The sequence below is a fragment of the Scyliorhinus canicula genome, chromosome 15 (assembly GCF_902713615.1).
Source record: "Scyliorhinus canicula chromosome 15, sScyCan1.1, whole genome shotgun sequence".
Lineage (NCBI taxonomy): Eukaryota > Metazoa > Chordata > Chondrichthyes > Carcharhiniformes > Scyliorhinidae > Scyliorhinus > Scyliorhinus canicula.
In genome coordinates, this window is record NC_052160.1 from 736,545 (window position 1) to 762,732 (window position 26,188).

A 26,188-nucleotide genomic window follows, 5' to 3' on the forward strand; every position below is an offset into this window, starting at 1 on the left:
ATGAATGGGTACAAAATGCGGGTGGCCATTTGTCTCCAATTCCCATGTTGTCTTTTCTTCCCTTCCCTGTTGAGGTTGTTGAGGAGGGGCTGTTTAGCACAGGGCTAAATCGCTGGCTTTGAAAGCAGACCAAGGCAGGCCAGCAGCACGGTTCAATTCCCGCACCAACCTCCCCGAACAGGCGCCGGAATGTGGCGACTAGGGGCTTTTCACAGTAACTTCATTTGAAGCCTACTTGTGACAATAAGCGATTTTCATTTTCATTTCATTCTCTCGAGGAGACCCTGTCGGATTGATCGTACTCTGAATGTGTTATTGCCGGTCTTCTCTTTACATTTGTCTGGAATGATTTTGGTTGTCTCGGGCCTGGATTGGGGTTCAGTTGGAATGTGTGGCCCTAACTCCCCTTCGGACTGTGGTTTCGTACATTTTCTTTTGTCTTTGTGAGAATTACTCCGTTCTTGATTTCCACATGGGTATCAGACGACAGGCTGCGGTGGGTTGGTGCTGGAGTTGAGGGGGATGCATGCTTGTGCATCTGACTCTGGTGCAAGAGACTCATCATGATTTTCCGTGGTGATTGTGGGCCTGTGGGCCGTTGGGGGGGGGGGGCACGTTTTGTCTCATCATGTTATGATTTTATTCTGTCTAACTGGTCTCTGGTGGGCGGTATCAGTACCTAACCCTGTTGAATGATTATATTGAGTCAACTTTGATGCAATTCTCCTGTTCCATTCTGTATTCATGTATATTAAGGATTTTTTTTCTTCTTCCTACTCATGGGGATGTTTGATTTTGTAACTTTGTTGCATAATTCTTTAAAATGGGGCGGCATGGTGGCGCAGTGGTTAGCACTGCTGCCTCGCGGCACCGAGGGCCCGGGTTCGATCCTGGCCCTGGGTCACTGTCCGTGTGGAGTTTGCACATTCTCCCCGTGTCTGTGTGGGTCTCAACCCCACAACCTAAAGATGAGCAGGGTAGGAGGATTGGCCACGCGAAATTGCCCCTTAATTGGAAAAAAATTATTGGGTACTCGATTTAAAAAAATAATTCTTTAAAATGTAAAATCTCAATAAATATATTTTTAAAAATACATTGTTCTATCGCTTCCGTGGACAAATCACAGAGGACAGCATAGCAGGTTGAGAAAGTGTTTTCTGCTATATTGCAGTGGACGGGAAGATGCGGCCAGCTCCAACGGCACTTTTCTCTGCTGTATTGTTTGCAATTTGTAAAATAAATTGGGAGGGGCAGATCCCATGACGTCACGTTGCCGGAGCCCTGCCAGCAACTATGTTTTTAAAGATCGGAGCCTGTTTTTAAAGGCCACCCTAATACAAAAAAGTATAAATAGACAAATACCCCCCACACTATCTTCCCCATTCAACCTCACAGCCCAGCACTGTGTCCCCATTTATGGGCTGTGCCAGGGCACCATGCCAGGGGCAGTGCCAGGGCACCATGCCAGGGGCAGTGCCAGGGCACCATGCCAGGGGCAGTGCCAGGGCACCATGCCAGGGGCAGTGCCAGGGCACCATGCCAGGGGCAGTGCCAGGGCACCATGCCAGGGGCAGTGCCAGGGCACCATGCCAGGGGCAGTGCCAGGGCACCATGCCAGGGGCTGTGCCAGGGCACCATGCCAGGGGCAGTGCCAGGGCACCATGCCAGGGGCAGTGCCAGGGCACCATGCCAGGGGCAGTGCCAGGGCACCATGCCAGGGGAAGTGCCAGGGCACCATGCCAGGGGCTGTGCCAGGCTATTTCTTCTGCCAGCCCCCCACCCTTCGAGCTAAGCACTCACCTCAACTCTGTTGATGTGGAGGTGTCGGCGTTGGACAGGGGTGAGCACAGTAAGAAGTCTCACAACACCAGGTTAAAGTCCAACAGGTTTATTTGAAATGACAAGTTTTCGGAGCACTGCTCCTGATGAAGGAGACTTCTTACTAAGCTCTGTTGACCAAGAACCATACTCCAGTCAAATTTAACTTTGAATCAAATCACTTCTTTATTGAACACAATATAATGCTTATCACGACTACAGAGAGCTTGTATCATACACTCTTTCAAAAGCACATAAATGATTCTATCTTCCTTTGTTACCACTACAAGTTCACAAGCACAGTTGAAACCGTTAGTAATTACCTAACCTTTAGTGGTGGACATGTGGAGAACGTCACGACCCAATTGCAGTTGGCCAGGCACAAAAGGGGATCAGACTATATCTTCTATAAATTGGAAGATTGTGACTTCTTCCTTCTGCGATGTTGTTCTTCAAGATTTCGCTGATGAAAATCTCTTTGCCTCCTTACACAAATCTCGCTGGCACTGGTCTCATGCTTCAATTCATGTCCTCATAATACAGCACTAATCAATCACTTCCTTTCCGCTCACGAATGTTCAGAGTTGTGACTCACTCAAGGGGTGTAATTCTCTCAGGAACACTACACACAGATGCCTGTGTCCAAGGCATGGCCACAGCCATCCTCCAATCAGCCCCTGTTCTCACTTCCTGACTACACATCCTGTTTTTCACTGCAGACCCTTCAGTTTATGGTGAGGAGTTAGCCTTTCAACCATCAGGCTTTGCTGGTGTCTTCACTTTGCTGGTTCCTTTATGAATATCCACCAGGCCATAGTGTCACCTTTAACTTGGCCATATTTCCCAGTAGGCTTAAGCCCAGGGTGAAAGCTTCTCCAGCGGATCTGCCCACCAGGCGCATGCCGTGAGAGGCCAGTTGTAATTATGTGTGTCGATGTGAATGGATAGTGTAACGGGGGGGGGGGGGGGGGGTGTTATCAGGGACACAAGAACTGCACGCAGTATTCCAAATGTGGCCTAACCAAAGTCCTATACAACTGTAACATGACCTGCCGACTCTTGGACTCAATGCCCCGTCCGATGAAGGCAAGCATGCTGTATGCCTTCTTGACCACTCTATTGACTTGCGTTGCCACCTTCAGGGTACAATGGACCTGAACTCCCAGATCTCTCTGTACATCAATTTTCCCCAGGACTCTTCCATTGACCGTATAGTCCACTCTTGAATTGGATCTTCCAAAATGCACCACCTCGCATTTTCCTGGATTGAACTCCATTTGCCATTTCTCTGCCCAACTCTCCAATCTATCTATATTTTGCTGTATTCTCTGACAGTCCTCCCCGCTATCTGCAACTCCACGAATCTTAGTATCATCTGCAAACTTGCTAATCAGATCACCTGTATCTTCCTCCAGATCATTTATGTATATCACAAACAACAGTGGTCCCAGCACGGATCCCTGTGGAACACCACTGGTCACAGTTCTCCATTTTCTCCTGTTGCCCAGCCAGTTCTTTATCCATCTAGCTAGTACACCCTGAACCCCATGCGACTTCACTTTTTCCATCAACCTGCCATGGAAAACCTTATCAAACGCCTTACTAATGTCCATGTATATGACATCTACAGCCCTTCCCTCATCAATTAACTTTGTCACTTCATCAAAGAATTCTATTAGGTTTGTAAGACATGAACTTGCCTGCACAAAACCATGCTGCCTATCACTGATAAGTCTATTTTCTTCCAAATGTGAATAGAGCCTATCCCTCAGTATCTTCTCCAACAGTTTGCCTACCACTGACGTCAAGCTCACAGGTCTAGAACTCCCTGGATTATCCCTGCTACCCTTTTTAAACAAAGGGACAACATTAGCAATTCTCCAGTCCTCCGGGACCTCACCCGTGCTCAAGGATGCTGCAAAGATATCTGTTAAGGCCCCAGCTATTTCGTCCCTCGCTTCCCTCAGTAACCTGGGATAGATCCCATCCGGACCTGGTGACTTGTCCACCTTAATGCCTTTTAAAATACCCAAAACTTCCCCCTTCCTTATGCCGACTTGACCTAGAGTATTTAAACATCCATCCCTAACCTCAACATCCGTCATGTCCCTCTCTTTGGTGAATACCGATGCAAAGACTCATTAAGACTCTCACCCATTTTAGGGCAGCACGGTGGCTCAGTGTGTTAGCACTGCAGCCTCACGGCGCTGAGGTCCCAGGTTCGATCCCGGCTCTGGGTCACTGTCCGTGTGGAGTTCGCACATTCTCCCCGTGTTTGCGTGGGTTTCGCCCCCACAACCCAAAGATGTGCAAGGTAGGTGGATTGAACACGCTAAATTGCCCCTTAATTGGAAAAAATTAATTGGGTACTCTAAATTTATTTTTTTTTTAATTTAAAAAAAAAGAATCTCACCCATTTCCTTTGACTCCACGCATAAATTCCCCCTTTTGTCTTTGAGTGGGCCAATCCTTTCTCTAGTTACCCTCTTGCTCTTTATATATGAATAAAAGACTTTGGGATTTTCCTTAACCCTGTTAGCCAAAGATATTTCATAACCCTTTATAGCCATCTTTATTACGCGTTTGAGATTTGTCCTACTTTCCCGATATTCCTCCAAAGCTTCACTAGTTTTAAGTCGCCTAGAAAGATCTAGGCGACTTAAAACTAGTGAAGCTTTGGAGGAATATCGGGAAAGTAGGTATGTATGCTTCCTTTTTCATCTTAGCTAGTCTTATAATTCTTTTCTTCAGTGTTCACCAAGGAGAGGGGCCATGTTTTTGAGGATGAGAGTGTGTTACAGGCGGGTAGGCTGGAGGAGGTAGATGTTTTGAGGAAGGATGTATTAGCAATTTTGAAAAACCTTAGGGTCGACAAGTCCCCTGGGCCAGGTGGGATATATCCAAAGATTCTTTGGGAGGCAAGGGATGAGATTGCAGAGCCTTTGGTTTTGATCTTTGGGTCCTCACTGTCCACGGGGACAGTAGCAGAGGACTGGAGAGTAGCGAATGTTGTTCCTCTGTTCACGAAAGGGAATAGGATTGACCCTGATAATTATAGGCCGGTTAGTCTTACTTCGGTGGTCAGTAAGTTATTGGAAAAGGTCCTGAAGGATAGGATTTATGACCATTTGGAAAGATGCAGCTTAAACCGGGATATTCAACACGGATTTGTGAAGGGTAAGTCTTGCCTCACAAATTTGATTGAATTCTTTGAGGAGGTAACAAAATGTGTAGATGAAGGTAGAGCAGTTGATGTCATATACATTGATTTTAGTAAGGCGTTTGATAAGGTTCCCCATGGTCGACTTATGAAGAAAATAAGGAGGTGTGGGATAGAGGGAAACTTGGTCAATTGGATAAGTAACTGGCTATCACATAGAAGACAGAGGGTGGTGGTAGATGGAAAATTTTCAGACTGGAGACCAGTTACCAGCGGTGTACCACAAGGATCAGTGCTGGGTCCTCTGCTGTTTGTGATTTTTATCAATGACTTGGAGGAGGGGGCTGAAGGGTGGGTCAGTTAATTTGCTGATGACACCAAGATTGGTGGAGTAGTGGATGAGGTGGAGGGCTGTTGGAGGCTGCAAAGAGACATTGATAGGTTGCAGAGCTGGGCCGAAAAATGGCAGATGGAGTTTAACCCTGATAAGTGCGAGATGATTCATTTTGGTCGAAAAAATCTGAATGCGGATTACAGGGTCAATGACAGGGTTCTGAGGAATGTGCAGGAACAGAGAAATCTTGGGGTTCATGTCCACAGATCTCTGAAGGTTGCCACTCAAGTGGATAGAGCCGTGAAGAAAGCTTATAGTGTGTTAGCGTTTATTAACAGGGGGCTTGAGTTTAAGAGCTGCGGGGTTATGCTGCAACTGTACATGACCCTGGTGAGACTACATTTGGAGTAGTGTGTGCAGTTCTGGTAACCTCACTATAGGAAGGATGTGGAAGCATTGGAAAGGGTGCAAAGGAGATTTAACAGGATGCTGCCTGGTTTGCAGGATAGGTCTTATGAGGAAAGGTTGAGGGGGCTACGGCTTTTCTCTTTGGAGCGGAGGAGGATGAGAGGCAATTTAATAGAGGTTTGTAAGATGATGAGGGGGATAGATAGAGTGGACGTTCAGAGACTATTTCCTCGGGTTAGGGTTAGAGAGTGGTTAGGGTGTGGAATGGACTGCCTGCTGTGATAGTGGAGTTGGACACTTTAGGAACTTTCAAGCGGTTATTGGATAGGCACATGGAGCACACCAGAATGACAGGGAGCGGGATAGCTTGACCTTGGTTTCGGACAATGCTCGGCACAACATCGAGGGCCGAAGGGCCTGTTCTGTGCTGTACTGTTCTATGTTCTAATTCCACCCGTCATCCATGGTTCCCTAATCTTGCCATTTCTATCCCTCATTTTCACAGGGACATGTCTGTCCTGCACACTGATCAACCTTTCCTTAAAAGACTCCCATATTTCAAATGTAGATTTACCCTTAAACAGCTGCTCCCAATCCACATTTCCTAGCTCCTGCCGAATTTTGTTATACTTGGCCTTTCCCCAATTTAGCACTCTTACTTTAGGACCACTCTCGTCTTTGTCCATGAGTATTCTAAAACATACGGAATTGTGATCGCTATTCCCAAAGTAATCACCGACTGAAACTTCAACCACCTGGCCAGGATCATTCCCAAATACCAGGTCTAGTATGGCCCCTTCCCGAGTTGGACTATTTACATACTGCTCTAAAAAACTCTCCTGGATGCTCCTTACAAACTCTGCTCCATCTACGCCCCCAACACTACACGAATCCCATTCAATGTTGGGGAAGTTAAAATCTCCCATCACGACCACCCTATTGCTCCCACATTTTTCTCTAATCTGTCTACATATTTGTACCTCTACTTCACACTCGCTTTTGGGAGGCCTGTAGTAAAGTCCCAACAATGTTACTGCACCCTTCCTATTTCTTAGCTCTACCCATATTGCCTCAGTGCTCGAATCCTCCATAGTGCCCTCCTTAATCACAGCTGTGATATCATCTCTGACCAGTAATGCAACTCCTCCGCCCCTTTTACCTCCCTCTCTATCCCTCCTGAAGCATCTATACCCTGGGATATTTAGTTACCAGTCTTGCCCTTCCCTCAACCAAGTCTCAGTAATACCAATAACATCATATTCCCAGGTACTAATCCAAGCCCTAAGTTCATCTGCTTTACCGTCTACAATTCTCGCATTAAAACAAATGCACCTCAGACCACCTGTCCCTTTGCGTTCATCATCTCTTCCCTGTCTACTCTTCCCCTTAGTCACAATGAGTTTATTATCTAGTACCTTACTGGCTTTAGTTGCTGCCTCTTTACTGACCTCAAACTTCCTAATCTGGTTCCCATCCCCCTGCCACATTAGTTTAAAACCTCCTTTAATGTTCAATGTTATCCAGTTCTTGAAAGTGCATAATGAATAACGCCCATGAATTGTAGAACCCCTCCATCCTTCCCCTCAGTTCAAACTTAACTTTCTCAAGAGTCAAGAATTCCAGCAGGTCCTCCTGCCACGCCAGAGACAGGGTGGAGAGGTTGCTCTCCAACCTATCAGGATCCGCCTTTGGGCGATCAATGAGGCGAAGGCTACAACATCTACCTCCACACCCGTTTCCAACCCTGGCTGATCCGACACCCCGAATATGGCCTCCCGGGGGCCCGGGTCCTGTTTCACGTGCACCCCTTTAGAAATTACCCTAAAAATCTCCTTCCAGTACTCCTCTAGCTTTGGACAGGACCAAAACATATGAACGTAATTAGCGGGGCCCCCCCCGCAACGTTCACACACACCTTCTACTCCTTCAAAGAATTGGCTCATCCTCGCCCTCATGAGATGTGCCCTGTATACCACCTTCAGCTGTATCAGCCCCAACCTCGCGCACGAGGTGGAGGCATTTACTCTCTGGAGCACCTCACACCAGAACCCCTTCTCCATATCCTCTCCCAACTCTTCCTCCCACTTTGCTTTGATCCCTTCCAGTGGTGCCTTCTCCTTTTCCAAAATAGCTCCGTAAACCGCTGTCATCAGCACCTCCTCCAGCAATGTGAAGGCTGGCTCCAACGGGAAGCTCTGTATCTCCTTTCTGGCAAAATCTCAAACCTGCATGTATCTAAACATTTCCCCCTGCTCCAGCCTATACTTCGCTTCAAGCTCCTTCAATCCTGCAAACCGACCCCAAGAAACAAATCTTTTATTGTCTTAATCCCCTTCTCCCATTTCCGAAAATTTCCATCCCACCTCCCTGGCTCAAGTCTGTGGTTCCCCCGAATCGGCATTTCCCTTGACCCTGCCCCCAGCCCAAAGTAGTGGGGAAACTGAATCCAAATTCTGAATGAAGCTATTGCTACCGGACTCCCTGAGTATTTCCCTGGGGCTATCGGGAGCTGTGCTGTTGCTAGTGCACAAACTCTCCTCCATTCTGACCCACTGGGAATCAACCCCTCTGACCCAGCTCCGCAACTTCTCCACATTCGCCGCCCAGTAGTAATACATCAGGTTTGGGAGACCCAAACCCCCTGCCTGCCTTCCCCTCTGTAGCAGCACCTTTCTAACTCTGGCCACCTTCCCTCCCCATACGAACAAAGTAATCCTTCCCTCAAGCTCTCTGAAAAAAGCCTTTGGCAAGAAAATCGGCAGGCATTGAAAAATAAACAGAAATTGGGGCAACACGTTCACTTTAACCACCTGTACCCGACCCACCTTGCCAGATCAGCTTTCACTCTCCCCACCAAAACTAAAAATGTTGTACCTGCGGAGCCCCCCCCCCCCCCAGGCAACCTGCACCCCCAGGTACCTAAAGTGAGACCCTGCCCGACGGAATGGCAGCCCCCCCACCCCTGCCCCCACCGCTGGCCGAGGCACCACAAAATACTCACTCTTGTCTAGATTTAGTTTGTACTCCAAGAAAGACCCAAACACTCACAGAAGCTCCAATATTCCCTCTATCGACACACTCAGTTCCGACACGTATAACAGCAAGTCTTCGGCATACAAGGACACCCTATGCTCTATCCCCCCCCCCCCCCCCTTTCCATACCCCCGAACTACTTAATGCGATGGCCAATGGCTCAATCATGAGTGCAAACAGCAGGGGGGATATAGGACACCCCTGCCTAGGCCCACGGTGGAGGGAAATGTATCTCGAGCTGATGTTATTTGTGCAGACACTCGCCCGTGGCTCCGTATATAGTCGCTTTACCCAGTTCACAAATCTTGGTCCAATCCCAAACCACTCCAGAACTGCCATCAAGTACCCCCATTCGACCCAGTCAAACGTCTCTCAGCTTCCAATGCCACAACCACCTCTGTTTCCTTCCCCTCCGCCAGTGCCATAACGACATTCAATACCCTTCTGACGTTCGAAAAGAGCTGCCTCCCTCTCACGAACCCCGTCTGATCTTCACCTATCACCTTCGGGAGGCACTCCACCAGCCTACCCGCCAGTACCTTCGCCAATATTTTTGCGTCCACATTCAGAAGTGATATGAGCCTATACGACCCACACTCAGTAGAATCCTTATCTTTTTTTTAGCAAGAGGGAAATCGATGCCTGCCCCAAGGTTTGTGGCAACACCCCCCTCCCTATCGCCTCTTCAAACATCCCCACCATCATGGGTGGTAGCACGGTAGCATTGTGGATAGAAGAATTGCTTCACAACTCCAGGGTAGAGATAGATAGAGAAATACAGCACAGAACAGGCCCTTCGGCCCACGATGTTGCGCCAAATTTTTGTCCTAGGTTAATCATAGAATTTTGGACAATTTTTCATGGCCAATCCACCCAACCTGCACATCTTTGGACTGTGGGAGGAAACCGGAGTACCCGGAGGAAACCCACGCAGTCACGGGGAGGATGTGCAGACTCCGCACAGACAGTGACCCAAGTCGAAATCGAACTTGGGACCCTGGAGCTGTGAAGCAATTGTGCTATCCATAATGCTACCGTGCTGCCCTTAAGAAGTTAACCTACACTCCATTATTCTACCCTAATCCATGTACCTATCCAATAGCCGCTTGAAGGTCCCTAACGTTTTCGACTCAACTACTTCCACAGGCAGTGCATTCCATGCCTCCGCTACTCTCTGGGTAAAGAACCTACCTCTGACATCCCCTCTATATCTTCCACCATTTATCTTAAATTTATGTCCCCTTGTAATGGTGTGTTTCACCCGGGGAAAAAGTCTCTGACTGTCTACTCTATCTATTCCCCTGATCATCTTATAAACCTCTATCAAGTCGCCCCTCATCCTTCTCCGTTCTAATGAGAAAAGGCCTAGCACCCTCAACCTTTCCTCGTATGACCTACTCTCCATTCCAGGCAACATTCTGGTAAATCTCCTTTGCACCTTTTCCAAAGCTTCCACATCCTTCCTAAAATGAGGCGACCAGAACTGCACACAGTACTCCAAATGTGGCCTGACCAAGGTTTTGTACAGCTGCATCATAACCTCACGGCTCTTAAATTCAATCCCTCTGCTAATGAACGCCAGCACACCATAGGCCTTCTTCACAGCTCTATCCACTTGAGTGGCAACTTTCAAAGATCTATCAACATAGACCCCAAGATCTCTCTGCTCCTCCACATTCACATTGCCAAGAACCCTACCGTTAACCCTGTATTCTGCATTCATATTTGTCCTTCCAAAATGGACAACCTCACATTTGTCAGGGTTAAACTCCATCTGCCACTTCTCAGCCCAGCTCTGCATTCTATCTATGTCTCTTTGAAGCCGACAACAGCCCCCCTCACTATCCACAACTCCACCAATCTTCGTATCATCTGCAAATTTACTGACCCACCCTTCAACTCCCTCATCCAAGTCGTTAATGAAAATCACAAACAGCAGAGGACCCAGAACTGATCCCTGCGGTACACCACTGATAACTGGGCTCCAGGCTGAATATTTGCCATCCACCACCACTCTCTGTCTTCTATCGGTTAGCCAGTTTGTTATCCAACTGGCCAAATTTCCCACTATCCCATGCCTCCTTACTTTCTGCACAAACCTACAATGGGGAACCTTATGAAATGCCTTACTAAAATCCATGTACACTACATCCACTGCTTTACCTTCATCCACATGCTTGGTCACCTCCTCAAAGAAGTCAATAAGATTTGTAAGGCAAGACCTACCCCTCACAAATCCGTGCTGACTAGCCCTAATCAAGCAGTGCCTTTCCAGATGCTCAGAAATCCTATCCCTCAGTACCCTTTCCATTACTTTGCCTACCACCGAAGTAAGACTAACTGGCCTGTAATTCCCAGGGTTATCCCTATTCTCTTTTTTGAACAGGGGCACGACATTCGCCACTCTCCAATCCTCTGGTACCACCCCTGTTGACAGCGAGGACGTAAAGATCATTGCCAACGGCTCTGCAATTTCATTTCTTGCTTCCCATAGAATCCTTGGATATATCCCGTCAGGCCCGGGGGACTTGTCTATCCTCAAGTTTTTCAAAACGCGCAACACATCTTCCTTCCTGACAAGTATCTCCTCGAGCTTATCAGTCTGTTTCACACTGTCCTCTCCAACAATATGGCCCCTCTCGTTTGTAAATACTGAAGAAAAATACTTGTTCAAGACCTCTCCTATCTCTTCAGACTCAATACACAATCTCCCGCTACTGTCCTTGATCGGACCTACCCTCGCTCTAGTCATTCTCATATTTCTCACATATGTGTAAAAGGCCTTGGGGTTTTCCTTGATCCTACCTGCCAAAGATTTTTCATGCCCTCTCTTAGCTCTCCTAATCCCTTTCTTCAGTTCCCTCCTGGCTATCTTGTATCCCTCCAGCGCCCTGTCTGAACCTTGTTTCTTCAGCCTTACATAAGTCTCCTTCTTCCTCTTAACAAGACATTCAACCTCTCTTGTCAACCATGGTTCCCTCACTCGACCATCTCTTCCCTGCCTGACAGGGACATACATATCAAAGACACACAGTACCTGTTCCTTGAACAAGTTCCACATTTCACTTGTGTCCTTCCCTGACAGCCTATGTTCCCAACTTCTGCACTTCAATTCTTGTCTGACAGCATTGTATTTACCCTTCCCCCAATTATAAACCTTGCCCTGTTGCACGCACCTATCTCTCTCCATAACTAAAGTGAAAGTCACAGAATTGTGGTCACTACCTCCAAAATGCTCCCCCACTAACAAATCTATCACCTGCCCTGGTTCATTACCAAGTACTAAATCCAATATGACCTCCCCTCTGGTCGGACAATCTACATACTGTGTTAGAAAAGCTTCCTGGACACACTGCACAAACACTACCCCATCCAAACTATTTGATCTAAAGAGTTTCCACTCAATGTTTAGGAAGTTGAAGTCACCCATGACTACTACCCTGTGACTTCTGCACCTTTCCAAAATCTGTTTCCCAATCTGTTCCTCCACATCTCTGCTGCTATTGGAGGGCCTATAGAAAACTCCCAACAAGGTGACTGCTCCTTTCCTATTTCTGACTTCAACCCATATTACCTCAGTAGGCAGATCCCCCTCGAACTGCCTTTCTGCACCTGTTATACTATCTCTAATTAACAATGCCACCCCCCCCCCCCCCACCTCTTTTACCATCCTCCCTAATCTTGTTGAAACATCTATAACCAGGGACCTCCAACAACCATTTCTGCCCCTCTTCTATCCAAGTTTCCGTGATGGCCACCACATCGTAGTCCCAAGTACCAATCCATGCCTTAAGTTCACCCACCTTATTCCTGATGCTTCTTGCATTAAAGTATACACACTTCAACCCGTCTCCTTGCCTGCAAGTACTCTCCTTTGTCAGTGTTACCTTCTCCACTGCATCACTACGTGCTTTGGCGTCCTGAATATCGGCTTCCTTAGTTGCTGGACTACAGATCCGGTTCCCATTCCCCTGCCAAATTAGTTTAAACCCTCCCGAAGAGTACTAGAAAACCTCCCCCCCAGGATATTGGTGCCCCTCTGGTTCAGATGCAACCCGTCCTGCTTGTACAGGTCCCACCTTCCCCAGAATGCACTCCAATTATCCAAATACCTGAAGCCCTCCCTCCTGCACCATTCCTTCAGCCACGTGTTCAACTGCACTCTCTCCCTATTCCTAGCCTCACTATCACGTGGCACCGGCAACAAACCAGAGATGACAACTCTGTCTGTCCTGGCCTTTAACTTCCAGCCTAACTCCCTAAACTTGTTTATTACCTCCACACCCTTTTTCCTACCTACGTCGTTGGTACCAATGTGCACCACGACTTCTGGCTGCTCACCCTCCCCCTTCAGGATCCTGAAGACACGATCCGAGACATCCCTGGCCCTGGCACCCGGGAGGCAACATACCTTTCGGGAGTCTCGCTCGCGACCACAGAATCTTCTATCTATTCCCCTAACCATTGAATCTCCTATTACTATTGCTTTTCTATGCTCCCCGCTTCCCTTCTGAGCCCCAGAGCCAGACTCAGTGCCAGAGACCTAGCCGCTGGGGCCTTCCCCCGGTAGGTCATCCCCCCCAACAGCATCCAAAACGGTATACTTGTTTTGAAGGGGAACGGCCACAAGGGATCCCTGCACTGTCTGCCTGTTAGTTTTCTTTCCCCTGACTGTAACCCAGCTACTCTTGTCCAGTACCTTTGGTGTGGCTACCTCCCTGTAACTCTTCTCGATAACCCCCTCTGCCTCCCGGATGATCCGAAGTTCATCCAGCTCCAGCACCTTAACACGGTCTCTGAGGAGCTGGAGTTGGGTGCACTTCCCGCAGGTATAGTCAGCGGGGACACCAGTGGTTTCCCTCACCACCCACATCCTACAGGAGGAGCATGCAACTGCCCTAGCCTCCATCCCCTCTTACTTTACAGAATTTGCTGCCCCGTGGACCAACTGGACCTCCGCCCTCCGACTCTGCTTCCAGTCAGCTGTACTCTAAACGCCTGGCTCCCTTCACGCTCTTTGATAAATATAGGAAATGAAATGTAAGGAGCACCTTACTCCCTCCTCACCTAACTCCCTCAGTCACCAAACTCTCACTGTAGCACTCAAATGCCACAAGCTCAGCACTCCAGTGCAAACTAAGTCTGCACTGTAACCAGCTCCTATTTATGCTGTGACTCTGGCCTCTGAAAACTGGCCTAATGCAATTAACTAATTAACAAGCTCCAGCTGCAAGTAAGTACAAGTAGAACCTTGTTTAAAGCTGATTCAAAATTCACCTTCTTATAGACCAAAAAGCAACTTTTAAGTTAATTAACGAAATAAAAGAAATACTAGACTTTAAATAAAAATGAACCCTTATACTCCCTCAGTCACCAAACTCTCACTGGAGCACTCAAATGCCACAAGCTCAGCACTCCAGTGCAAACTGAGTCCCTGGTTTGATTCCGGCTTGGGTCACTGTCTGTGCGGAGTCAGCACATCCTCCCAGTGTGTGCGTGGGTTTCCTCCGGGTGCTCCGGTTTCCTCCCACAGTCCAAAGATGTGCAGGTTAGGTGGATTGGCCATGCTAAAATTGCCCTTAGTGTCCAAAATTGCCCTTAGTGTTGGGTGGGGTTACTGGGTTATGGGGATAGAGTGGAGGTGTGGACCTTGGGTAGGGTGCTCTTTCCAAGAGCCGGTGCAGACTTGATGGGCTGAATGGCCTCCTTCTGCACTGTAAATTCTATGATAATGAATTATCCTTGAATTTTTAAAAATACTCCACCGGAAACCCATCCGGCCCTGTCACCTTCCCAGACTGCATCCTCCCAATAGCATCCTTTATCTCCTGCTCCTCTATCGCTCCTTCTCATGTAGCCCTGTCCCCTTCCCCTAACCTCGGGTTCTGCAACCCATCTAGAAATTCCTGCATCTCACAGTCTCCCCCAGGTGGCTCTGACCAGTACAACCTCTCATTAAATTCCTCAAAAACCTTGTTAATCAGATCCGGAGCCACCACCAACTTCCCTGCCCTATCCCTCACCTGAACAATTTCCCTTACCGCTGCCTCCCTCCAGAGCTGACCTGCTAACATAACAGCCTTATCGCCATGTTCGTAAAGTGCCCCCCTTGCTCGTCTCAGTTGGCGCACCGCCTTCCTGGTAGATAGTTGTCAAAGCTTGCCTGTAGTTCCTTCCTCTTTTCCAGCTTCGCTGGGTCCCCATCTTCTGCATATCTCCTATCTACCTCCAACATCTCATTTTTTACCCTCTGCCGCTCCAACCTCTCCTCTTTGTCTACCCTGGCCTTAAATAAAATCACCTCACCCCACCTTTAGAGCCTCCCAGACAACTGCCTTCGACACCTCACCCGTACAGTTGAAACCTACATATTCCTCAATTACCTTTTCAATTTTGTCACAGAACCCTTGGTCCCCCAAAAGTCCCACATCTAATTTCCACCCCAGCCTCTGTGCTACCCGCTTCTCCAGTAGCATATCCACCCAATGCGGAGCATGATCTGACACTACAATTGCTGAGTATTCCGACACCTTAACCCCAGCCCGCAAAACCTTCCCCACCACAAAAAAGTCGATCCGCGAGTATACCTTATGGACTGCTTAGGAAAACGAGTACTCCCGTTCCTCACGGTAGCATGGTGGTTAGCATCAATGCTTCACAGCTCCAGGGTCCCAGGTTCGATTCCCGGCTGGGTCACTGTCTGTGTGGAGTCTGCACGTCCTCCCCGTGTGTGCGTGGGTTTCCTCCGGGTGCTCCGGTTTCCTCCCACAGTCCAAAGATGTGCGGGTTAGGTGGATTGGCCATGCTAAATTGCCCGTAGTGTAAGGTTAATGGGGGGATTGTTGGGTTATGGGTATACGGGTTACGTGGGTTTAAGTGGGGTGATCATTGTTCGGCACAACATCGAGGGCCGAAGGGCCTGTTCTGTGCTGTACTGTTCTATGTTCTATGTTCCCTCGGGTGCAGAAACCTCCAAGGGTCCACCCTCCCATCAGGGCCGGCCCAAGTTACCGGCAACTCGGGCAGTCGCCCGGGGCGCCATGTGCTAGGGGGCGCCAAAGACTCGGGTCCCGCGCATGCGCAGTTGGGCCGGTGCCAACCAGCGCATGCGCGGTGGCCGCCCTCCCCCGGGGCGGCCCCCCCCCTCTGTCCGCCCCCGCCCACCCCTCGCCTTGGCCCGACCCGCCCCCCCGCCTCGGCCCGACCCCCCCCCCCCCCCCCCCCGGCCGCCTCGGCCCGACCCGCCCCTCGGCCCGACCCCCCCCCCCCCCCCCCGGCTCCGCCCCCCCCCCCCCCCGGCTCCGCCCCCCCCCCCCCCCCCCCCCCCCCCCCCAGGGCGCTGAAGTTCAGCTTGCCCGGGGCGCCAGCAACCCTAGGGCCGGCGCTGCCTCCCATTTCCACCATTAGGCCATCCAATGCCTTCGCCCCCCCCCCCCCCCCCCCCCCCCCCCAATGGGACCAGCGAGCGTGGCCGTGACCTGCCGAACCTTGGCTCCTGCACCAAGTTCCAGTCCTGCCCCACTATCTGTTCATGTGTGTCCAAGTCGGGAATGGCCCCAAACACCTTCTTTGCGAATCCCACAGCATCCCAATTGGCACTGTATACGCTTAACAGCGCCACTAACCTCCCCTCCAGCGTCCCTGTCACAATCACATATCTACCCCCCTGATCTGCCACCACCTTCTCCATCTGGAAGTGTACTCTTTTGCTGACCATTACCGCTACCCCTCGAGCCCTTCCGTCAAATCCAGAGTGAAACACCTGACTAACCCAGCCCTTTTTAAGTTTCACCTGGTCCTTCACCCTCAAGTGAGTCTCCTGCAGTATTGCTACATCGGCTTTCAAAATTTTAAGATGCGCAAGCACCTTTGACCTATTGACCGGACCTCCTAACCCCCTCACGGTCCACGTGACTATCCTAACTGGGGGTCTCTCAGCCTTCCCACCCTTCTTATCCACCATCACCATACCACCGGGCCCTGCCCCATGAGCCTGACCCGCCCCTGTCCATTATTAGCATCGAACCCCTCCCCCCCCCTCCCAAAACCCCCCCTACATTTTGTCTCGAAAAAACATCTCCCAGCATCAATCCCTTCCACCTCCCCCCTTGCTCGCCTCTTAGACCATTGAAGCCTGCTATCCAGGCTCCAATGTCCACAGCCCTCCTCTCACCTCACCTCCATTCACTAGCTAACTTTAGTTAGCTAGCGCGGGGTGGCTCCCACCCACCCAGTCCCAGAGAAAGAAAAAACCAAAACAACAATCCAACCCATACAATTCACTAAAATATGATATAACCATAACAGAATGCCAGACAACCCAACGAAAAACTTGAACAATGTGAAGAGAAGTAGATTACAATACACGTCAGTAAAAAGAAAGTTATAGCATTTATACATTTTCCAGCTCCCCAATTACAGTCCATAGTCTCTCTTCCAGCTTCGCTCCTCATGTCTGTCCCAAGCCTTCTGCCCTCATGAATGCCTCAGCCGCCTCCGCTGCCTCGAAGTAAAAGTCTTTGGCATCATACATCACCCTCAGCTACACCGGGTATACCATACCAAATCGCACCCCATTGTACAGTGCCGCCTTCACTCGCCCGAATGCCACTCGTCTTTTTGCCAACTCCACTGTCAAGTCCTGGTAGATCCGAACTCCAGCACCATCCCACTGCACCTCGCGCTTCTGCTTCACCCAGCTTAACACCTTCTCCTTCATGCAGTACTTATGGAAGCAGATAATTACTGCTCTTGGCGGCTCATTCACTTTGGGCTTCGGCCTTAATGACCGCTGAGCTCGGTCCAGCTCGTACCAGGAGGGGTTCTCACCCTCCCCCATCAACTCCGCCAACTTCTTAGCGAAGTACTCTGTTGGCCTTGGGCTCAGTGTCTCTTCGGGCAAGCCCACAATTCTCAGATTGTGCCGCCTCGAGCTTTGCTCGGAGTCCTCTGTTGACCTCCACAGCTCGTCACCCATCGAGGTGAACTGATCGCTGTGCTGCGACACGGCCTCCTCCACTTCCTTCATCTTCTCGCCCTGCTCTCTCACCTCGGCCGATGTCTTTGCCACAGCTACCCTCACTGGGGCAATTGCCTCTTCCACCAATGACTTCAATGCGGCCGCCATCTCCTTCCTCAACACCTCCATGTGCCTCGCAAACTGTTTTTCCAGCTCCACCGCCATCACCTCGGTCATCTTCTCCACCGTAATTAGTGTGGCCCCACCATCCGGTCCAGCATCCGTCATCTTGTCAGCACTTTTGCTGGTCCTCTCATTCAATGGCGAGCCCACGTTTCCTCCCTTCCTCGACGCTGCTTTTCACATCCATTAACAACTTATTATTTTTCCTTTTTTTTTCATCCTTCTTTCCTTCTTCAATTTTTTTTATAGAAAGACAAAAATATTCTTCCTTCAAAAAAAGAAAAAAAACTCTCACCAAGTTTCTTTAAAACTTCTTTCTCTTCTTTTTTGTATTCCTCCAGAATTTCCCTGGGACCAGATTTCAGTCTTCTTACAACATTCTAGGCTGGAGCCACCCGATGTGGGATATCTTACCTACAGCGCGCCCTGGCTTCGGGCTTGCCGCCTCCACCTCCATTTGGCTCCGCTCCCACTGCTCCGACCTTCGCATGCGCTGGGCCCGACGCCTCAGCACCAGCCGCCCGACATCTGCGCGGGGTTCCTCGCAGGTTTTAGAACCGGCCCCGCTTGATGCCCGGGACGGCCCCAAAGGCCGACAATAATCAGAGGGAGAGCGAAGAATTGGGGAAACCCCCTAAAGCGCTGCAAATAGTGGCCACCAGCGGGAGCTCCTCTCGATGTGGCGGACCCGCTCACAAACGCCACCGGAAATGCAAATCATTTATTCTAAATTCAATACAAATATATAGCTCGTAGAAGTACTTTGGAAGCATAATCCCCAGAGAATAACACTTATTTTGTCTTAACAGTTTCATTAATTTTAATCATAGCTTTGAACAAATTTGTGCAATTCCACCAACAGTGGAAAAACCCATAATAATGAAAATTACAAGAAGTTTGCAGTTAAATTTGATTTTGACAATGAAAGTTAAATTCCTGCATAATGTTTATTACAATTTTATTTTACACTTTGGGTTGAGTCTTATAATTTCTGCAAGCACGTTTGATATCTAGATAAACTTAGTGGGCAGCATGGTAGCATTGTGGATAGCACAATTGCTTCACAGCTCCAGGGTCCCAGGTTCGATTCCGGTTTGGGTCACTGTCTGTACGGAGTCTGCACATCCTCCCTGTGTGTGCGTGGGTTTCCTCCGGGTGCTCCGGTTTCCTCCCAGTCCAAAGATGTGCAGGTTAGGTGGATTGGCCATGATAATTTGTCCTTAGTGTCCAAAATTGCCCTTAGTGTTGGGTGGGGTTACTGGGTTATGGGGATAGGGTGGAGGTGTTGACCTTGGGTAGGGTGCTCTTTCCAAGAGCCAGTGCAGACTCGATGGGCCGAATGGCCTCCTTCTATACTGTAAATTCTATCATTCTATCAAATTGCAATTTACAATTTGATTGCACTGATAAATAAAGTAGATATTTCAGAATTACCTTTGCTACCATATGACCATAGAAAACTGGAGAATGTTTGCTGGGATCATACTGAGATATTTCAGTGGACACAGACGCTGTATCTGGTCTTGAATCCTCGAAGAAGTGAGAACTGATCGCTTCAAATTCTGTAAGAGGACAAAAAAGGGCATTTCTTTAACATCTTGTATTTCCTGGAAACTTTGAGCTTATAAACACAAATAATTCTGAAGCACATTCAAATTTAATAATTGAATATTATATGAATTAGGTGTTCCAATTTCAGTCCATTGTAACACATGGTTGTATTATGTTAATTGTGATAATTATCATGCTGCGTTAAAAATTGAAAATCTGAAACAAAAATCTAAAATGAGAAAATAGAGAACAGCAATAAAGAGAAAGATTTTAGTGTATCGTTTTGCTTGACTTTCCACCACCTAAAAAGGTCAGAAGCAATAGGGAGTGGGATAGCTTGATCTTGGTTTCAGACAATGCTCGGCACAACATCGAGGGCCGAAGGGCCTGTTCTGTGCTGTACTGTTCTATGTTCTCAGCAGTAGATGCATTCAAACTCCTCCAAGTAATTCAACATCCTGATTGGTCATAAACATCATTCTTTATCACTGCTGACTCAAAATTCCGGCACTCCCCATTGTGCAGCATTCTCAGAGCACCTTCACCACACCACAGAAATAGTTTAAGAAGGATCAGTACCACCTTCTCAACAGTAACTACGGATGGGCAATAAATCCTGGCCTTGTGCCAGTGCTGACCATATCCCAAGAATTAATTCAAAAATATACAACCACATTGACCTTCAAATTAAAATCCTCTCTGATTCCTGAAAGGGTAAATCCACATTTGAAATGTGGGAGTCTTTTAAGGAAAGGTTGATTAGAGTGCAGGACAGACATGTTCCTGGGAAAATGAGAGATAGAAATGGCAAGATTAGGGAACCATGGATGACGGGTGGAATTGTGAGACTAGCTAAAATGAAAAAGGAAGCATACATAAGATCGAGGCAACTCAAAACTGATGAAGCTTTGGAGGAATATCGGGAAAGTAGGACGAATCTCAAACACGCAATAAAGAGGGCTAAAAGGGGTCATGAAATATCTTTGGCTAACAGGGTTAAGGAAAATCCCAAATCCTTTTATTCGTATATAAGGAGCAAGAGGGTAACTAGAGAAAGGATTGGCCCACTCAAAGACAAAAGAGGGAATTTATGCGTGGTCAGAGGAAATGGGTGAGATTCTTAATGAGTACTTTGCATCGGTATTCACCAAGGAGAGGGACAGGACGGATGTTGAGGCTAGGGATGGATGTTTAAATACTCTATGTCAAGTTGTCATACGGAAGAGGGAAGTTTTGGGTATTCTAAAAGACATTAAGGTGGACAAGTCCCCAGGACCGGATGGGATCTATCCCAGGTTGCTGAGGGAAGCGAGGGTCGAAATAGCTGGGGCCTTAACAGATATCTTTGCAGCATCCTTGAGCACGAGTCAGGTCCCGGAGACTGGAGAATTGCTAATGTTGTCCCTTTGTTTAAGAAGGGTAGCAGGGATAATCCAGGGAATTTTAGACCTGTGAGCTTGACGGCAGTCGTAGGCAAACTGTTGGAGAATAGGGGAATTTCACAGTAACTCCATTGCAGTGTTAATGTAAGCCTACTTGCGACAATAAAGATTATTTATTTACTTTATAATTTCGGAGTTTGTATGGGCGGGGAAGATGCCGAGAGTAAAGTGGGCCCTGTTACAGAGGCGGAGCCAGAAAAGGGGGGGGGGGGGGGGTTTGCACTCCGGAACCTTCTACATTGCGTTTGATAAGGTTTCCCATGGCAGGTTGATGGAAAAAGTGAAGTCGTATGGGGTTCAGGGTGTACTAACTAGATGGATAAAGAACTGGCTGGGCAACAGGAGACAGAGTAGTGGTGGAAGGGCGTGTCTCAAAATGGAGAAGGGTGACTAGTGGTGTTCCACAGGGATCCGTGCTCGGACCACTGTTGTTTGTGATATACATAAATGACCTGGAGGAAGGTATAGGTGGTCTGATTAGCAAGTTTGCAGATGATACTAAGATTGGTGGAGTTGCAGATAGCGAGGAGGACTGTCAGAGAATACAGCAAAATATAGATAGATTGGAGAGTTGGGCAGAGAAATGGCAGATGGAGTTCAATCCAGGAAAATGCGAGGTGATGCATTTTGGAAGATCCAATTCAAGAGTGGACTATACGGTCAATGGAGGAGTCCTGGAGAAAATTGATGTACAGAGAGATCTGGGAGATCAGGTCCATTGTACCCCGAAGGTGGCAACGCAAGTCAATAGAGTGGTCAAGAAGGCATACAGCATGCTTGCCTTCATCGGACGGGGTATTGAGTACAAGAGTCGGCAGGTCATGTTACAGTTGTATAGGACTTTGGTTAGGCCACATTTGGAATACTGCGTGCAGTTCTGGTCGCCACATTACCAGAAGGATGTGGATGCTTTAGAGAGGGTGCAAAGGAGGTTCACCAGGATGTTGCCTGGTATGGAGGGTGCTAGCTATGAAGAAAGGTTGAGTAGATTAGGATTGTTTTCGTTGCAAAGACGGAGGTTGAGGGGGAACCTGATTGAGGTCTACAAAATTATGAGAGGTATGGACAGGGTGGATAGCAACAAGCTTTTTCCAAGATTGGCGGTGTCAATTACAAGGGGTCACAATTTCAAGGTGAGAGAGGGAAAATTTAAGGGAGATGTGCGTGGAAAGTTTTTTATGCAGAGGGTGGTGGGTGCCTGGAACTCTTTGCCAGCGGAGGTGATAGAGGCGGGCACGATAGCATCATTTAAGGTGCATCTAGACAGATATATGAACGGGCAGGGAACAGAGGGAAGTAGACCTTGGAAAATAGGAGACAGGTTTAGATAAAGGATCTGGATCGGCGCAGGCTGGGAGGGCTGAACGGCCTGTTCCTGTGCTGTAATTTTCTTTGTTCTTTCTTTGAATCCCATTGGATTGGTGACCAGCAAGACTGAGTCCCACATTCTTTATAAATGCAGACACTGTGCATCTTCCTAGGTCACACTTATTGGCATGTTAGTGTTGGGGTTACTGGTATTTGTACTACCAGTGGGTTACTTGCCTTAAATGGCACGAGAGTGCCCAATACAGAGTACATAGAACATAACAGCACAGAACAGGCCCTTCGGCCCTCGATGTTGTGCTGAGCATTGTCCGAAACCAAGATCAAGCTATCCCATTTCGTCATTCTGGTCTGCTCCATGTGCCTATCCAATAACCGCTTGAAAGTTCCTAAAGTGTCCGACTCCACTATCACAGCAGGCAGTCCATTCCACACCCTAACCACTCTCTGAGTAAGTAACCTACTGAGGACATCCCTCCTATATCTCCCATACTGAATCTTATAGTTATGCCCCCTTGTAACAGCTACATCCACCCGAGGAAATACTCTCTGAATGTCCACTCTATCTATCCCCCTCATCATCTTATAAACCTCTATTAAGTCGCCTCTCATCCTCCACCGCTCCAAAGAGAAAAGCCCTAGCCCCCTCAACCTTTCCTCATAAGACCTATCCTGCAAACCAGGCAGCATCCTGGTAAATCTCCTTTGCACCCTTTCCAATGCTTCCACATCCTTCCTATAATGAAGTGACCAGAACTGCACACAATACTCCAAATGTGGTCTCACCAGGGTCATGTACAGTTGCAGCATAACCCCATGGCTCTTAAACTCAAGCCCCCTGTTAATAAACTATAAGCCTTCTTCAAGGCTCTATCCACTTGAGTGGCAACCTTCAGAGATCTGTGGACATGAAGCCCAAGATCTCTCTGTTCCTCCACATTCCTCAGAACCCTGCCGTTGACCCTGTAATCCGCTTTCAAATTTTTTCTACCAAAATGAATCACCTCGCACCTATCAGGGTTAAACTCCATCTGCCATTTTTCAGCACAGCTCTGCATCCTATCAATGTCTCTTTGCAGCCAACAACAGCCCTCCACCTCATTCACTATTCCACCAATCTTGGTGTCATCAGCAAATTTATTGACCCACCCTTCAGCCTCCTTCTCCAAGTCATTGATAAAAATCACAAATAGCAGAGGACCCAGCACTGATCCCTATGGTACACCGCTGGTAACTGGTCTCCAGTCTGAAAATTTTCCATCCATCACCACCCTCTGTCTTCTATGTGATAGCCAGTTACTTATACAATTGGCCAAATTTCCCTCTGTCCCACACCTCCTTACTTTCTTCATGAGCCCGCCATGGGGAACCTTATCAAACGCCTTACTAAAATCCATCTATATGACATCAACTGCTCTACCTTCATCTACACATTTTGTTACCTCCTCAAAGAATTCAATCAAATTTGTGAGGCAAGACTTGCCCTTCACGAATCCGTGTTGACTATCCCGGATTAAGCTGCATCTTTCCAAATGATCATAAATCCTATCCTTCAGGACCCTTTCCATTAACTTACCGACCACCGAAGTAAGACTAACTGGCCTATATTTACCAGGGTCATTCCTAACCCTTTCTTGAACAGAGGAACAGCATTCGCCACTCTCCAGTCCTCTGGCACTATCCCCATGGACTGTGAGGACCCAAAGATCAAAACCAAAGGCTCTGCAATCTCATCCCTTGCCTCCCAAAGAATCCTTGGATATGTCCCATCTGGCCCAGGGGACTTGTCGACCCTCAGGTTTTTCAAAATTGATAATACATCCTTCCTCAGAACATCTACCTCCTCCAGCCTACCCACCTGTATCACACTCTCGTCCTCAAAAACATGGCCCCTCTCCTTGGTGAACACTGAAGAAAAGTATTCATTCAACGCCTCTCCTATTTCTTCCGACTCCATGCACAAGTTCCCACTACTGTCCTTGACCGGCCCTACCCTCACCCTGGTCATTCTTTTATTTCTCACATAAAAGAGTAAAAAACCTTCCTTGATCCGACCTGCCAAGGACTTCTCATGCCCCCTCCTAGCTCTCCTAAGCCCTTTCTTTAGCTCATTCCTTGCTACCTTGTAACCCTCAAGCGACCCAACTGAACCTTGTTTTCTCATCCTTACATACTCTTCCTTTTTCCTCTTGACAAGACATTCAACCTCTTTTGTGAACCATGGTTCCCTCACACGGCCATTTCCTCCCTGCCTGACAGGGACATAGCTATCAAGGACACGCAGTATTTGTTCCTTGAAGAAACTCCACTTCTCATTTGTGCCTTTCCCTGACAGTTTCTGTTCCCATCTTATGCTCCCCAATTATAAACCTTGCCCTGTTGTATGGCCCTATCCCTCTCCATTGCAATAGTGAAAGACACCAAATTGTGGTCACTACCTCCAATGGGCTCTCCCACAAACAAATCTAACACTTGGCCCGGTTCATTACCCAGTACCAAATCCAATGCCCCCCCCTCCCCCCACCTCTTGTCGGCCTATCCACATGCTGTGTCAGGAACCCCTCCTGCACACACTGTACAAAAACTGCCCCATCCAAACTGTTTGACCTATAGAAGTTCCAATCAATATTTGGAAAATTAAAGTCACCCATGACAACTACCCTGAGACCTCCACACCTATCCATAATCTGTTTTGCAATTTCTTCCTCCACATCTCTATTACTATTTGGGGGCCTATAGAAAACTCCTAACAATGTGACCGCTCCTTTCCTATTTCTAACTTCGGCCCATATTACCTCAGTAGGCAGATCCCCTTCAAACTGCCTTTCTGCAACCGTTAAACTATCCTTGATTAACAATGCTACTCCTCCACCTCTTTTGCCACCTTCCCTACTCTTACTGAAACATCTATACTTCGGAACTTCCAACAACCATTCCTGTCCCTGTTCTAACCATGTCTCCGTAATGGCCACAACATCGTAGTCCCAAGTACCAATCCACGCTCCAAGTTCACCTACCTTATTCCGGATGCTCCTTTCATTGAAGTAGACACGCTTCAACCCACCTTTCAGTCTGCCAGTACACTCCTGCGACCTTGATACCCTCCTCAGTACCTCACTACTCTCAACACTGGCTTCTGGACTACAGCTCGTTTTCCCATCCCCCTGACAATTTAGTTTAAACCCCCCCGAAGAGCCGTAGCAAATTTCCCTCCCAGAATATTGGTGCCCCTGTGGTTCAGGTGCAAACCGTCCTGTCTGTACAGTCCCACCTTCCCCAGAATATGCTCCAATTATCCATATACCTGAAACCCTCCTTCCTACACCATCCCTGCAGCCACATATTTATCTGCACTCTCTCCCTGTTCCTCACCTCACTAGCACGTGGCACCGGCAACAAACCAGAGATGACAACATGGTTTGTCCTGGCTCTCAGCTTCCACCCTAGCTCCCTAAATTCCTGTTTTAAATCCCCGTCCCTTCTCTTACCTATGTCGTTGGTACCGATGTGTACCACGGCTTGTGACTGTTCCCCCTCCCCCTTAAGGATTCTGAAAACACGGTCCGAGACGTCACGGATCCTGGAACCCGGGAGGCAACATACCGTCCGTGAGTCTCTTTCGCTGCCACAGAACCGTTTATCTGTCCCTCTAACTATCGAGTCCCCAATAAGTATTGCTCTCCTGCTCTCCCTCCTTCCCTTCTGAGCCACAGGGACGGACTCGGTGCTGGAGATCTGTTCACTGTGGCTTACCCCTGGTAGATCGTCCCCCTCAACAGTATCCAAAACGGTATATTTGTTACTGAGGGGAACGACCACAGAGGATCCCTGCACTGACTGCTTCCTCCCAGCCCCTCTCACCATCACCCATCTATCTTGATTCTTCGGAGTAACTACATCCCTGAAGCTACTAAGTATGACCACCTCTGCCTCTCGAATGATCCGAAGTTCATCCAGCCCCAGCTCCTAATGCG

The 26,188-nt window shown here is 48.3% G+C and overlaps 1 protein-coding gene across 1 annotated transcript in view; it reads right to left on the minus strand.

The window, feature by feature from the left end:
* The window catches only part of iqck (IQ motif containing K), a 132,035-nt gene that overhangs the window by 88,003 nt on the left and 17,844 nt on the right, over nucleotides 1–26,188 (minus strand). The window contains exon 2 of the mRNA XM_038819251.1: nucleotides 19,330–19,457. Coding sequence (XP_038675179.1) covers nucleotides 19,330–19,457 — 128 coding nt within the window. The remainder of the gene's footprint in view (nucleotides 1–19,329; nucleotides 19,458–26,188) is intronic.